This window comes from Staurois parvus, unplaced genomic scaffold (assembly GCF_062004578.1).
Source record: "Staurois parvus isolate SC_StPar_1 unplaced genomic scaffold, SC_StPar_1.0 ptg000151l, whole genome shotgun sequence".
NCBI lineage: Eukaryota > Metazoa > Chordata > Amphibia > Anura > Ranidae > Staurois > Staurois parvus.
The window spans coordinates 11431016-11444679 of NW_028317947.1; the positions used below are offsets into that span (position 1 = coordinate 11431016).

Consider the following 13664-nt stretch of genomic DNA (forward strand, 5'->3'; position numbering starts at 1 on the left):
AATTACATTAGGACTTTTGTCAATGTAATATTGCATGCCCAGTTGTGTGCTTGTAAAGTTACATTGGGCTTTAATGGCAAAGTGCAAAAGGATAATTAAATTTATATTGATGTTCATAAATAGAGAACAGTGATGTGTGCTAACTCATACCATCCAAACATCATTAGTGTCCTGCAGATTTAAATCGAATAAACATTTGAAAGTGTCTTTTTGAGTCATTGGCATGACTGATGTGGGCAGAGACAGAAATTAAACTTTTACATTTTATATGCCAGATTTGGAGTTGCATTCTTCCTTACATGTCCACACCTCAATCAACAGAAAGCTCTAAAAGTTCAGAAATATGCATAGTATACATCATGCTTTTAGCAGAACCCCCTCATAGTAAATGTATTGTTCTTACAGAAAACATGGATGGAACAGAGGCAAACTCTTGGTCCTAATGGCTGTTTATATGGTGGTTTTTTAATACAACTAGGCTTTTGTTAAGTTTTGTCTTGAATAGTCCCATGACATAAAGGTAATATTGCAGGTACAAGTCGTATCTTGTAGACTAAGTCATCCTGTGGCTTCTTTCTTGTCTTACCAGTCTCCAATAGTGAGGTCTGCCTCATATATTTTTAGTGTTCTTGTATGGTTTGGGGTGTTTCAGACCTCTTTTACAAGTTCTTACACCTCGTATTCTATCTTCCATCATATAAAATAAGTAAGAATTCAACAGGGAAACTGGGAACCCCTTATGTTGAGCATAACAGGTGTGCAGACCCATGATTTCATTGCAGAGATTTTACCAATATAAGAAATTGTTGCGTGGACTGACCCTTCAAGCATTTATACAATAGTGGTAAATGATAGAGAATGTAAGTCAAGAGCATAATTGAGGGCAACACAACTACGTTTTTGCACAACCCATGAAGACCTTTATTGAATTTAAAACACAAATTTTGCCTGGTGAGATCTGAGGTGGAATTAACATTTTTATCTGTGCAGATACCTCATATGTAGACACTTGGTTTTAATAGAATCAGTAGAATGTTCAGCTGTGTAATGATTAGCATGCTCGCATAGAGGATAAGACAACTCTGGAGGTCCTTACAGGGTTCTTAGGTGTAAACATGTACACACTCATCTAGTTGCACAATGGACCTGGGTTGTAGAGGATGCCTTCGCTCAAACTGGTGGTAGGGGTCTGGTCTTCGGTCTTAGTACCTCTTGATAGTAGAAGTTGTAGAAGAGATGACCTTACCACCAACTTCTTCCTTTATGATGGCTTGTACTTTAGTAGTGGTGGTGGTTGTGGATGATGAGCTAGATCCTAAAGAAAATAATTACATTATGGATGTAATTGGTCAGTTGGTAAGTCTTCTGTGTTGTTAATGCCAAACTGGGTAACATGTAAGTAATTCAGTGGGGAAAGGATTGGTTCCACACCCAACTACAGTCCCAACTGTGTGTCTGTCTGTCTTTCTTGTCTGTGTCCTTTGGTGGTATTGAAAAATATATTGATTTTAAGTTTCTCATCCTTCCCTCTTCACTGTTTGCTTCAGAGATCCTGATGAAGTGTAGTGTGTGCCTCTGGTATATCTGACACCCAGAGTCACACAAGACCTCCGTGAACTCCTGTATGTCATAGCCCCACCACATAAATGACATCTGCTGCCTAGTTTGTTAGTGTCGCCATGCTGATATAGGTGCATAGAAATGCCCACAAAAAAATCGATGGCAGCTAGCAGGAGCAATGACCTATAACATTATTCCCACTCCTCCCACCTTGTAGAGATTTCCTCTCACTTCCACTTAGGTCTACAAGACAGAAAGTGAAGGAAAATCTCTTAAATGGGACCTAGAGACCAAAACAGGAGTTTTAACAGTTTCTCTATCAAAATCTTCTAAAAGAAATGTCTTGGCTTTGGATATTCTTTAGACTGTGATCTTCCTTTGTTTGCTTTCTGTGAGTTATTTGATATTTATACCACAAGGGTGTGAGAGCAAATGTGATCTTACATTATAATTTTAAATGGACTTGTAGAGATTTATAGACTATAGATCAATTTTAAACTCTTAAAAGTAAAAGTCCTGCCCAACACAAGCCTACTGTTACTTTTATTAGATAGTTTTTTTGTATGCATTTCTGACTGGTTCCATTTTGCTTCCAATGTCTAATTTTTTTTAGATTTTATGGTTTCCATTCCAGTGTCCACTGAGACTGCCTTCCCTAATGACCAGTAAGGCCACTCTCCTAAGACAGGAGGAAGGCAGTTGGCAGGGCTAAAATCTGGGAAAGGCAGGCCTCATTTACAATGAGAAATAAAATTTAAAAAGGGCAATATTTTATATTTTTGGTCATATAACATTAATAGTAGACATCTTGTGCTGCCTGCTCCAAGGCAGGACTTCCACTTTTAAAGGTCCAAAATAGAGTTCAGGTACACTTTAATACATTATAGAATGTACAGGTCTATTGAATGTCATTACTTACCTGCTTGTCCACTAGCAATTCTGAAAAAAAGGGAAAAACAACACATTGTTATTATAAAAATACTTGAGCATTATTGCTAAGAAAATAATTTATCACAGTTCACTTACTTAAGAACTTATGGTAACTATAGGCAGATCACGTGGTCTGACATTAGCTGTATGGTAAGTTGACATCTTTCAGTGATACCAAAGTGTCCATTACACATCCTTAACACCTTCTGACAACACTATTTTCTTAATAAGGATTGGTCCTGTACCCTTGAATTAAAGGAAAGGGGTGCAGGGGTTCCTATTGTTTCCCCAAAGACTAGAGTCCACGCCTTGTTAGAGAAGTGGCAATGCCATTGGATGTAAAGGGTGTACTAACGTCAAAAAAGACATTGACCCTTATCCCAGCTTATCAAGTCTCAATCTTCCTGCCACATGATCCAAAAAATTCAAAGAGGAGAATGAGACCTTCCTTGGAATAGCAGGAAATGCATGAAGGGCTGAGAACTCAGGTGGTTAAATCTCATTGCCAGCATCAACAACAACTATAATTACATGATTCAACCCAGAAAGCCAAACTCCAGGCAAATATTCAAATATTAAAGCTGCTCAGGCTGAAATACTCATCTTCAATTTGGAGGTGTCCTCAGCAGGGCTTCTTTTTCTTTACAAAATGGGTTAACTGATGCCCTGCAATACTGCGATTGTAGAGCATCATGGACCCATGCCTGAAGGGACATCTTAATGGCATCCTGCATTCATGGTATAATATTGTAGAGAGTAGTGCTGATATCATCACCCCAGCACTGCTCTCTGCATCATCCAGGACCACCCATTACCAGGATCAAATGAGAATGAGGAGCCTGTGCCTCATGTGACCAGGTGAAATACTTTGGTAAAAGGTAAGTATTAAAAAAAGCAAAATTAACTTTGCTCAAATCAACTTTTTATGAAAGAAATCTGCTGAGCAGTTTTGGATGAAATGCTATATTATTTAGTTACAGTTTGTTTAACTTTTTCCAAGACATTTCAATTTTCTGAGCCAAGTATGGCATGTGCTATGTTGTCAGATAGTTTCCCTATAAAAATCAATGGGAAGTCCTTCAAAACCCTTTCTGCTTAGCCCCACGAGGAAGAAAACACTTGCTGTAGGACCTTTAAGGGAACAAATTATAGAATGTGCAACATTAGATGCGTTCTTAAAGGGAAGCTTTAATGGCCCCAAAGCATGCATTAATAATGTATATTTTTGCCTAGGTGGAAAGTCATACTTCTCTTTGGCTGTTATGAGTGACAGACACATAATAATAGAAGACAAATCATCCTTACTGTCCACCCTCTCCCTCCAGAAGCTGGTGGTATGTGGCAATCTCCTGTTCCAGCCTGGTCTTGATGTCCAGTAGAGATCTGTATTCCTGGTTTTGGCGTTCAAGGTCTGAGCGAAGATCTGCAAGCTGAGCCTCCATGCTACTGATAATGGATTGTATCTGGTAGAGCTGTGCTGCATATCGGGCTTCTACATCAGCAAGAGAGGCTTCCAGACCGGCTTTCTAGATGGAGAGAAAAAGTTCATATAAGGGTCCTGGCAGAAATGCCCCTTCTGTTGTTGTTGAGTAAGAAAATTATCTAGTACTTACAGCACTGAGAAGTGACTGAAGTTCAACTTCTAGGCCCTGGAAATTGCGCCTGAGATCTGAGCTTTCAGATTTGTTGCTTTGCACTTGCTCTGTGCTGGTGACGACCTCATTCTGTAGTGATTCAACCTGGGAGATGATAAAGAAGTAAATTAATTGTTCCATATTTTTGTTCACATAAACACTTTTATTATATATAAGCTGGAGATGCTTGTATAGCAGTCTATAGGAATCCATTCCACAGGCATAGTCAGTGGAAGGATTTCAGTCCTGGGATTTCAACATATCAGGAGGCTATGGCTCTGAGATTCATCTGGGAAGGGATGAGTGGATTACATTAAACATACATGTTAGTGAACTATGTTGCAGCTGATACAGTATGCTGCACCTACATTTCACAGATGGAGAGGAACTATATGGAATGTCCTTCCTACATACACAAAGGAAAAATGATTACAGATTATAGGAGGAAAAATATAGAGGTAGAAGTGAGGATAATATAAGGATTATATTGTTTATATTTCTATGGTGTAATGAACTACCTGGCCAAGGAACCAAGCTTCAGCCTCTCGTCTGTTCTTGTCAGCAATGTGTTCGTACTGTTCTCTGAGTTCATTGATGGCCCTCAGAAGGTCCACTCCAGGAGCAGCATCCAACTCGACATTGACTGTTCCGGCTGCCTGTTCTTTCTTCTCGCTGATTTCCTGCAAAAGACACAAATTTATTCGAATAAATGTTGGGAATCACAATTTGCCAAGAGAAAAGGCTGCTTGGTGACTTCATTTCTTCATAACCTTTGTGCCTTTTCTTGCATTGGTTTCAGCATCTGTCCTTTGAAAGTACACATTAGCTGGCCCAAATTGAGAATGAAATAACTGATTTTGTTGTTTGACTTAAAGCAAATCTGTGCTTTGCACATGCAGGGTAAAGCAACAGGTTCACTTAATTGTCTCCTATTCTCTTCTCAAGCAGTATATACCTTTCCTTCACATCTATTCAGCCACCAGGAGTGAAAAAAATACCTGGCACTTCCAGGTATAAACGATCATGTGATTTACTCCCCTTTCCCTTCACGTGACAGTGCTGGTTCTTGGCCATTGGCCTAGGTCTGTCCTATGGAAGCTCCATGGGTAAAGCACAGGTTTGCTTTAAAGCTGAAGAGAGCCTTTCATGGTTACCGCACATCTACCCATCCATGTCCCAGAGATATTTAAAGTGAACAGTGTTACTTTATAGCCTGTGCCTTCTTCCCACTACTTCTGCCCTTTTGTTGATTTCACCACCAACCTGTTTGCCCACTGGAGGCAAGAAAATATTTCTGGGCATGGAGGAACATGTGATTCTTTCTCTTTGCTTTTATGTTGGAGCAATGGGTGTCTGTGATAAGGCATGATGAGAAAGGTCATCAACCCCGTGTAAGCACCAATCAGGGTGAGTTTGGGCCTAAACAGGTCTATTTTTCTGCACATAATCAGGGCACTGTTGGCATAACAGTAAGGTAAGTTTCTGCAGCAGAGAGCTAAAGTATTAAATTATTGCTTATCCCTTGATTGGCAAAATACAGGTTCACTTTAATAGCCTGGTTAGGCATTAAACCCTGATTTATTGAATGAAACACAGAATAACTACCTTTGGATAATGTTATAGAACCATTGCTACTGCATTGCAATGAAGACCAAAACTGCTAAAGACATGACTTTACCCTAATGCAACTCACAAAAGAATTCACACTTCTATGTATATGCAGAATTATCCAAGAGGTTTATCTAATCACGCTACAGCAGCTAATTAAATTTCACCTTTTACCAATGTGGTAGTTAATGGCTATTGATTGGTTTTTTTGATTGACTGCCCTTCATAGTTGCTATTTTTGCTGTCATGACCTGCTGTGGCTTGAGGTCATCCATACTTACTTCTTCATGGTTCTTCTTCAGGTAGACAAGCTCTTCCTTGAGGCCTTCAATCTGGAGCTCCAGGTCAGATTTGGTCATGGTCAGATCATCCAAGACACGTTTCAGACCATTGATGTCACTCTCCACACTCTGGCGCAGGGAGAGTTCATTTTCATACCTGGACAAAGGTGGGTACAATGAATTACTGCATTTTTAGTAAAGAAACAGAATAGAATATAAAATAATTGAAAGCAGACCAATGGGACACAAAACAACTGCTCAACCAATATTTATTTTCCACCTTTGACTTGTGTGTAAATCATTATACTTGCCAGTAACATTACCTCCTGCATATCCCTTAATTAAATTATGACCAGGTTTTCTGAGCGCAACCCTGCCTTAGAGATCACTGTAACCTTGCCTACACTTTTAAGCTATGTGCGCAGATTAAAGATAGCCCAATAGGGCCCAAAAGCTACATCCAACGTTCTGGGGCTGTGCCGCTGCAACTGTTCACCCACTGATTGTCAACATTTTTTTTTTAGACCAGGGGTCTGAGCAGGGGCAGATTGACAACTCATGGGGCAACCGGGCAATAGGGGATCATGGGGCCCCTGTGTCCTTGCCCAAACTCAAAAAAGCCTATGAAAAAGGTACCAGGGACATCTCATGGGGCCCCCTACTCAGGCAGTGCCCGAGGTTCCAAATGGTCAGTCCACCCCTGGGTCTGAGGGACTCTTGGCAAGAGTAAAAGCTGTACATAAATGAAAATAAGTCACTGTATAATTGAACCTGTTACCTTAGTTGCTTTTTGAAATGTAACCAGTACATTACTTTTTGCCCTACCCTTTTGGCTTTTCACTAATGCTATTTAACTGCACAACTTCAAAGAGATTGTAATTTTTTTTTTTTGGCAGGAGGTCAGGTTTTGGTACTTCTGTACTTATTTAAGAATGCAAACAGCTATTATTTGTAGTAACCATAAAAACCAATTAGATGTAATTTAATGTCAGGATAGTTTAGCCAACTCATAAAACTGATATCTGCTTGGTTACTAAGGCAAACAGTACTTTATGATTCCTTGATCTATGTTATTTGCTTTTTTTTTTCAAAGATTTTACACATAACACACTATTTTTAGGTTGTATGGGCAATGAAAGGGCAACACTAAACTGATGAGGTCATCACACTGTTTGCAAGCTCCTAATTTTGATTGACAACATTTGTGCAATGTATTTGCAATGTATTAGAGTCTTATTGGTTTCAGTGCAGCCCTTCCCTTGCCCTCTCTGTGGCCTGTCGTGTAAGACTTTTTTTTACAGAAATTGACCTAAAGACAGATTCAATAACTGAAGACAGAATATAAAATTAAATTAATTTGCGATCTTGTATATGGATCTAGTGTTAAGTCAAGTCAAACCTTTTATACTCTTTGGATAGAGTGGGGAAGGGTTAGAACCTATATCAGTTTTTTTCTGTCTGTATAATCAAAAGTGCTTGCCAAATTAAGATGGAACCCCATCTTTAACAGTTCTGTTCATAACATTCCCTTTATTGGAAGGGAAGATTACTTTTTTCATTAATGCAAAGTGTGCGAGCGAATTATAAAAACATATTTTTAATGATGAAAATCCCAATGGTCATCATTTCATCATAACATCATAAATGCCGTACACTCACTTCAGCCTGAAGTCATCAGCAGCCAACCTAGCGTTGTCAATCTCCAGAATTATTTTTGAGTTGTTGATTGTTGCTACAAAGATCTACAAGAGAAATATGTATTGTAAAAAAAAGTCAGAGAACACCTTCAAACAATCTATTAAGCATCTGTTTATTCAGTAAAGAAGGGTGAACCATAATATTAATGAACAATCCATTGGATTGATATCAGATCAGTGGAATATTATTTCTGAATAATTGCCAAGCATTAGTCAAGGGCCATGCCACTCTTTTAAAATGCTTCTTAGTACATTGTGTTGGGTTATGCCTTCATACAAAAATGCAGAATAGTATATATGTTGCCCATGATAACCATGCAAATTCTTACCCTCATGTAATTTAAGTTTAAAGAGATATATATGTATCATGAGCCAACTATGCCATATGTAATTTTCTTAGTATGTGAGCAAACAAAAATTGAAAATGCTTCAATGTCCATGCACAGCAACCATTCAAATATACAGTCAATATAGTTATACCAATAAACTATGAATTCTGATTGGTTACTATGAAATATTGCACTCAACACACAAGTCCCTGGCCAAACATTGAATTGAAATGAACATATTGAATATGTTTAGCATACATTGATTAGCTATAAATCAAACAGTTGCAGGACACTGGCAAAATTTGCACCTATAACTTGACCCTTTAGCATTTGTAAAACAAGTTTGAAATTGTAATCTTTACAGAAGATATGTTTGCACAAACAAGATATCATGATATGCACCTAGAACATTGCCCTGTATACTACTGGAAGAACTATTAAACCTCTGTTACCTTATCACGCAACTCATCAATAGCGGTGTAGAAGCCTCCATAGCTCTGTTCACGGACTGTTACAGACCCTTGCTGTGTGTACCAGTCACGGATTTTGACCTCCAGATCATTGTTGGCCTGCTCCAGGGAACGCACTCTTTCTAGGTAGTTGGCAAGACGGTCATTCAAGTTCTGCATGGTGTATTTCTCATTTCCAGAGAGCAATCCTTCTCCACCAGCGCCAGCACTGCCACCAGCACTGAAAGAAGATCCTCCACCAAAACCAGCTCCACCACCATAGCCAGCTCCTCCACCAAAGCCAGCTCCACCACCATAGCCAGCTCCTCCACCATAGCCAGCTCCTCCACCATAGCCAGCTCCTCCACCATAGCCAGCTCCTCCACCAAACCCAGAGCCTAAACGTCCAGAGCCTGAACTGGAAATGGAGATGTTGGATCCTCCATATCCACCTCCATGGACACTGGCTGCTCTGTAGATCCCATCAGACAGCCTAGAAGTGACACCACTGCCCCCTCTGGAGGAGCTCTGACTGTAGCTAAAGCTCATTGTGATAATGAGTAGTGCTTAGCAGGGATAAACAATAAAACAGGCTCCTACACAACTTGACCCAGGAGTGCAAAAAACTTTGCTACATGGTCTTCTTTTATATTCTCCATGGAGAGGTGTAACTATCCAAAGGGGTCATGTTCCATGACATTCTCCACACCTCTAGGAACAGAGCCAAGTTTTCCCTCCAATCCTTAATGGCCACTTGCTGGTTTTGAAGATGATAATTTACATTCTTTCTTTTTTGCTTTAGGGCAAACACATTTTATCTCTCTTGTTTGATTTGTATCACAAGTCCAGAGGCAATGGGCTAAATTCTCAAAATCCATTCTGTAAAATGAGTGTAACCTAAACTTGTTGCTATATTCTTGTACTACTGCTCAACAAAAAAAAAACTGCAAAGTAGTAAATACAATAAACAATAAACATGCTAGAGAAGAATTCTCAGCCTGAAACTTTTCCTATCTGCAGTCTATACTGTGGAATAAAGTTACATCAAGACTACCAACATAGAAAAGCAGAGTCTATTCTCTAATTATATATATATATATATATATATACATATATATATATATATATATATATATATATATGGACAAACTAAGAAGGGGGGTTGGTAATAGTGGAGATAGCATGCTTAAAACATTATTTTATCTTTATTAATTCTTCAAACCACATGTGCATTATTCAGCATGGTTTCAGAAGAAATATATACCTGAAACATTTAGAGTATCTAATTTATGCTTTGCTCTTACCGTTGCTTTTTCCATACATTAATTTGCATAATTCTTAGAATTTTATAAAGCTACTAGATCCTGCCATTATATCCCTACATAGTCTTATTATTAATGAGACAAAAAGTGGAGTAATTCACTACGAGCAGATGAGATTTGATGCTATAGTGATCTGACTAGAATGATTGAAGTATAATCGCGATGATGTGGGAACGGAGGCCGCTCTAACCGCACGTGGAATCTTGTATAAAGATGGCCTCAGCCATTGCTCCTGTCACGTCCCTGACGTGTTTTGGCCCTCCCACTGGAGCTTGGTCACAGAGAAGTCAGAGAGACGTCCTCAGAGGACGTGGCCGGAGATGGCTAAGGCCATCTTCATACAAGATTCCACGTGTGGTTAGAACGGCGTCCTTACCCACATCATGCTTGCTAGACTGGATACTATTGTGGACACCGCTCCCCCTTCATACCAGTGAGGTGATCATCCAGCTCCAGCTTGGAGTGGCGCCATCACGCTACATATAATCGTGTTGAGTTATTTCACTTCGCACGTCATCAGTGCTTATTGAATTGGCTTATCCTGGGTTCACACTGTTGTGATGCATAAGCGCACAAGCCCTAACGCATGTTGCTTTAAGGTAGCCCACTCGTTTCAAGAGAATACCTAACACAAATAAACACTTCAAAAATAGGTGCAAGCACTATTTTTGTAACGCATCACACTATGGTGCGCGGTGTTGCGGTGCATTGCAATACATATCCGTTGCCAAGAGTTTTACACTGGCATAAAAGGGGCCTTAATATGTTACCCCAATAGAAATCAGAATAAACTGTTAATGGGATTGAATTTATCTGATTCTCCATTGTTTTTCAATGGAGTTAATATAAAGATATGCCTAGTAGTTCATTTCACAGCCTATCTATTCTTCCATCTACAAGTGCGCATGCCTTCTATGTATTAAATTATATAAATTAATAGGACATTATAGCTGTCTAAGGCTACCCATAGAAACCTTGAAGTTGAACGCCAGTCAATGTTTTTTTAACCTAGTGGCGGGGAAGGGTTCAAACCAAGGGGTGCAACTGTAGCTATAGCAGCCCATACAGCTGCTATTAGGACAGAGGCTTAAGGGAACTTCTATTGCCTGCAAAAGATATGAAAATGAACTCACCCTTGGTTCAGTTCTCCAACCTCCTTCGCACTGTAAACTGGATATCAAGCAAGGTCTACTTTTTGCACCAATCCACCCACTCGAGGCAGCTTAAATTCTAACAGCAATCATGGAGATGGAGTCGACCTATGCAAATTTGCTTTGATCATTGCCACACAGGCATCTGCATGATGGTAATGCTATCAGTTTTAGTTTGGCCACCAGACATTGACAACCAACGTAAATATTTATTATGACTTGTTCACACTGGCAGTTAAAGAGCCGTAACACTGCTGATCTATGTTTTAAAAAAACATGATCTGATTGGATAAGCCAATTCAATAAGCATTGATGACGTGCAAAGTGAAATAACTCATCGCGATTATATGTAGCGTGATGGCGCCACTCCAAGCTGGACCTGAATGATCTCCTCACTGGTTTGAAGGGGGAGCGGTGTCCACAATAGTATCCAGTCTAGCAAGCATGCCGTAACACTGCTGATCTGTAGAGGCAAAGGCCGGAGGTATACACATGCCATGGTTCCGAAGCTTTGTTTCGTGGCAGCAACAGGAATTATACCCCCTGTTGCCTTTGGTGGGCACAGGGCCTGCTAAGCACGACCCATTCAACTTAATTTGGCAAGCACCCCACAGCCGCATGCAATACACATTCCATGTGTCGGGCAGTGTACAACCAAGCTCATTCTTGGCATTCTGAGAATAGAGCTGATATCTGTAGCCATCCAATGGATGAAGAGGAGAACAGCAGAGATGCTTTCAACAATCAGAGCCCACCCATTATGATGAGGACTTAATTCCGTGTTAAAGAGCTCCAAGCGCCAGCTAGTTGCTTAAATGCCAATTAGCCCATTATATATTTCTATTTTGTATATAAAATCCACAGAGGGTATGGTAGATGTAAGCCTTATTTGAATGACATTCAATTTGCCAAAGCACTGTGATCATAACAATTCATTTTTTTTCTTCTTTAACATACCATTCTTGCTTTTATGATCTTTTTTCAGCCATTTTCAAAAACTTCCTGTCTATATGCACTTGTACCAGTGGCAACGGCTTGTGGCTCAAGGTGTGCTTGTTGATAGTAAAAATGGTGGAACATACTTGTGTATTGAATGCCAAGGGTGGCTGCTCCACCAAGTACCCTAATGGGTTGACAACACAGGAGGGCCAATGGGAGACAAGGATAGAATGCTGCCACCATCTAACAGACAGTGTCTAATCAAGAACATTGGCAGGATTGTCAGGTACTATTTAAAAAGAGAAAGAAGAGAAAGCATATTTTGATTGGGGGGTTGCTTAGGTTAGTGGTATTGCATTTCTTCAGTGAGTTATGCCAGTCCGAAGTGCGTTTAAGGGCTTTCCGGCCCACATTTTTTTAACAAAACCAAAAGTAAATTTCAACATAGCAGTTGCCCACACAGTGGTGTCAGCTTCACACACAAGATCCAAAAAAAATGCTACGCCACCTAGTTCTCTTTTAAGCAGCATCACTGCTCATGTCGGGATCAGTTAGACCCAGCTCCATTGGCTCTCTGGCTCACTCAACCTTGTAGATTGCAGTAACCTGCTGCAAGGGTCCACTCCAGGCCTCACAATATGGGTTCTCCCAATATCCTGGGCTATCCTACTCCTCTGAGACTTACAGATTCCCTAGTTGTCCCAGCTTTCCCAGTCTCCCAGACTCTTTCCCAGTCTCCCAGACTCTTTCTCAGTCTCCTAGACTTGCATAGCCACCTCAACTCTTTCTCAACTCAACTGCAGTCTCTCAAGAAGAGCAACTCTGTCTCCTGGCTGCAACACAGGTTCCTCCTGGCTGGAGCACACAGCTCTCTGCCAAGTCACTGTGCTATGGTCAGGCCTCATTTATAATGAGTGCACACTCACACAACCTGCAGGTCTCTGCTAAGACTTGGATGTAGGATTAAAGGTTTCATCCCATCCATCACACTTTGAAGCCTTCAAGCTCCAGACCCTGATCTGGAATTACAAAACCCAGATAAAAATGTTAAAACAGTTTTATCCACTCATGATAAATACTCCGGAGCTTCACAATGTGCCTTAGTGCAAATGTGCAAATAATGTGTGCTTTATGCCTACCGTCGCACAGTGGCAGAGCCTATCAATGTATATATATATATATATTTTTATATATATATATATATATATATATATAAAACCAGTTGCAGACCAGCCAATGGAGCTTTACTGCTACAAGACAGCCGCTCTGTCCAGAATCACATATATGCAATATACATGATTCTGATTTTCCGCATGCCCACCTACCCACGGTGTCATTGGCTCCCATACAGGTCAATCACTGGGTCACAGTGATTGGCAGAGCAACTGACAGGATAGAGATCTGTGAATGCGGATTCTGTCAGCAGGGATGTGCCGTTTTTTTACCATATCTCCCTTCAAAGCAGAGAAATGAAAACCACCATATCCCCTGGTAAAACACCACACAGTACACAGTAAAAAAAACTCCCTGTCACACAGTTAACCCTTTGATTGCCCAGAAGTTAACCTCTTTCTGTCCATTGTCTATTTTCTATTCGTATAGTGGATGGTGCTTTTCATTAGCAATGATCACTGATCAGTTCCCACCCAGTGTCAGTTAGTGTCAAATTGCCTGCCATACCATTGCAGTCCCATTATAAGTCAATGATCACTGCCATTACTAGTACAAAAAAAAAAATACTATACCATTGTTTTGTAGACGCTA

General features: G+C 40.1%; 1 protein-coding gene across 1 annotated transcript; it reads right to left on the bottom strand.

The window, feature by feature from the left end:
* Positions 1 to 897: 897 nt before the first annotated feature.
* LOC149464470 (keratin, type I cytoskeletal 19-like) lies at positions 898 to 9113 on the bottom strand. Its single transcript, XM_089674436.1, has 8 exons — positions 8492 to 9113; positions 7673 to 7755; positions 6014 to 6170; positions 4643 to 4804; positions 4104 to 4229; positions 3796 to 4016; positions 2480 to 2499; positions 898 to 1315 (listed from the first exon to the last, which is right to left on the bottom strand). The coding sequence occupies exons 1-8, from the start codon at positions 9035 to 9037 to the stop codon at positions 1203 to 1205; spliced, it is 1428 nt and encodes a 475-aa protein (XP_089530562.1). The 5' UTR covers positions 9038 to 9113; the 3' UTR covers positions 898 to 1202.
* Positions 9114 to 13664: the final 4551 nt, after the last annotated feature.

Coding starts and splice junctions, on each gene's coding strand:
- LOC149464470 (XM_089674436.1), bottom strand. CDS start 9,037: ATGAGCTTTAGCTACAGTCAGAGCTCCTCCAGAGGGGGCAGTGGTGTC. Junction 2,500..3,795: donor CTGGAGGGAGAGGGTGGACA/GTAAGGATGATT, acceptor CCTTTTTTTCAG/AATTGCTAGTGGACAAGCAG. Junction 1,316..2,479: donor AATTGCTAGTGGACAAGCAG/GTAAGTAATGAC, acceptor TATTTTCTTTAG/GATCTAGCTCATCATCCACA.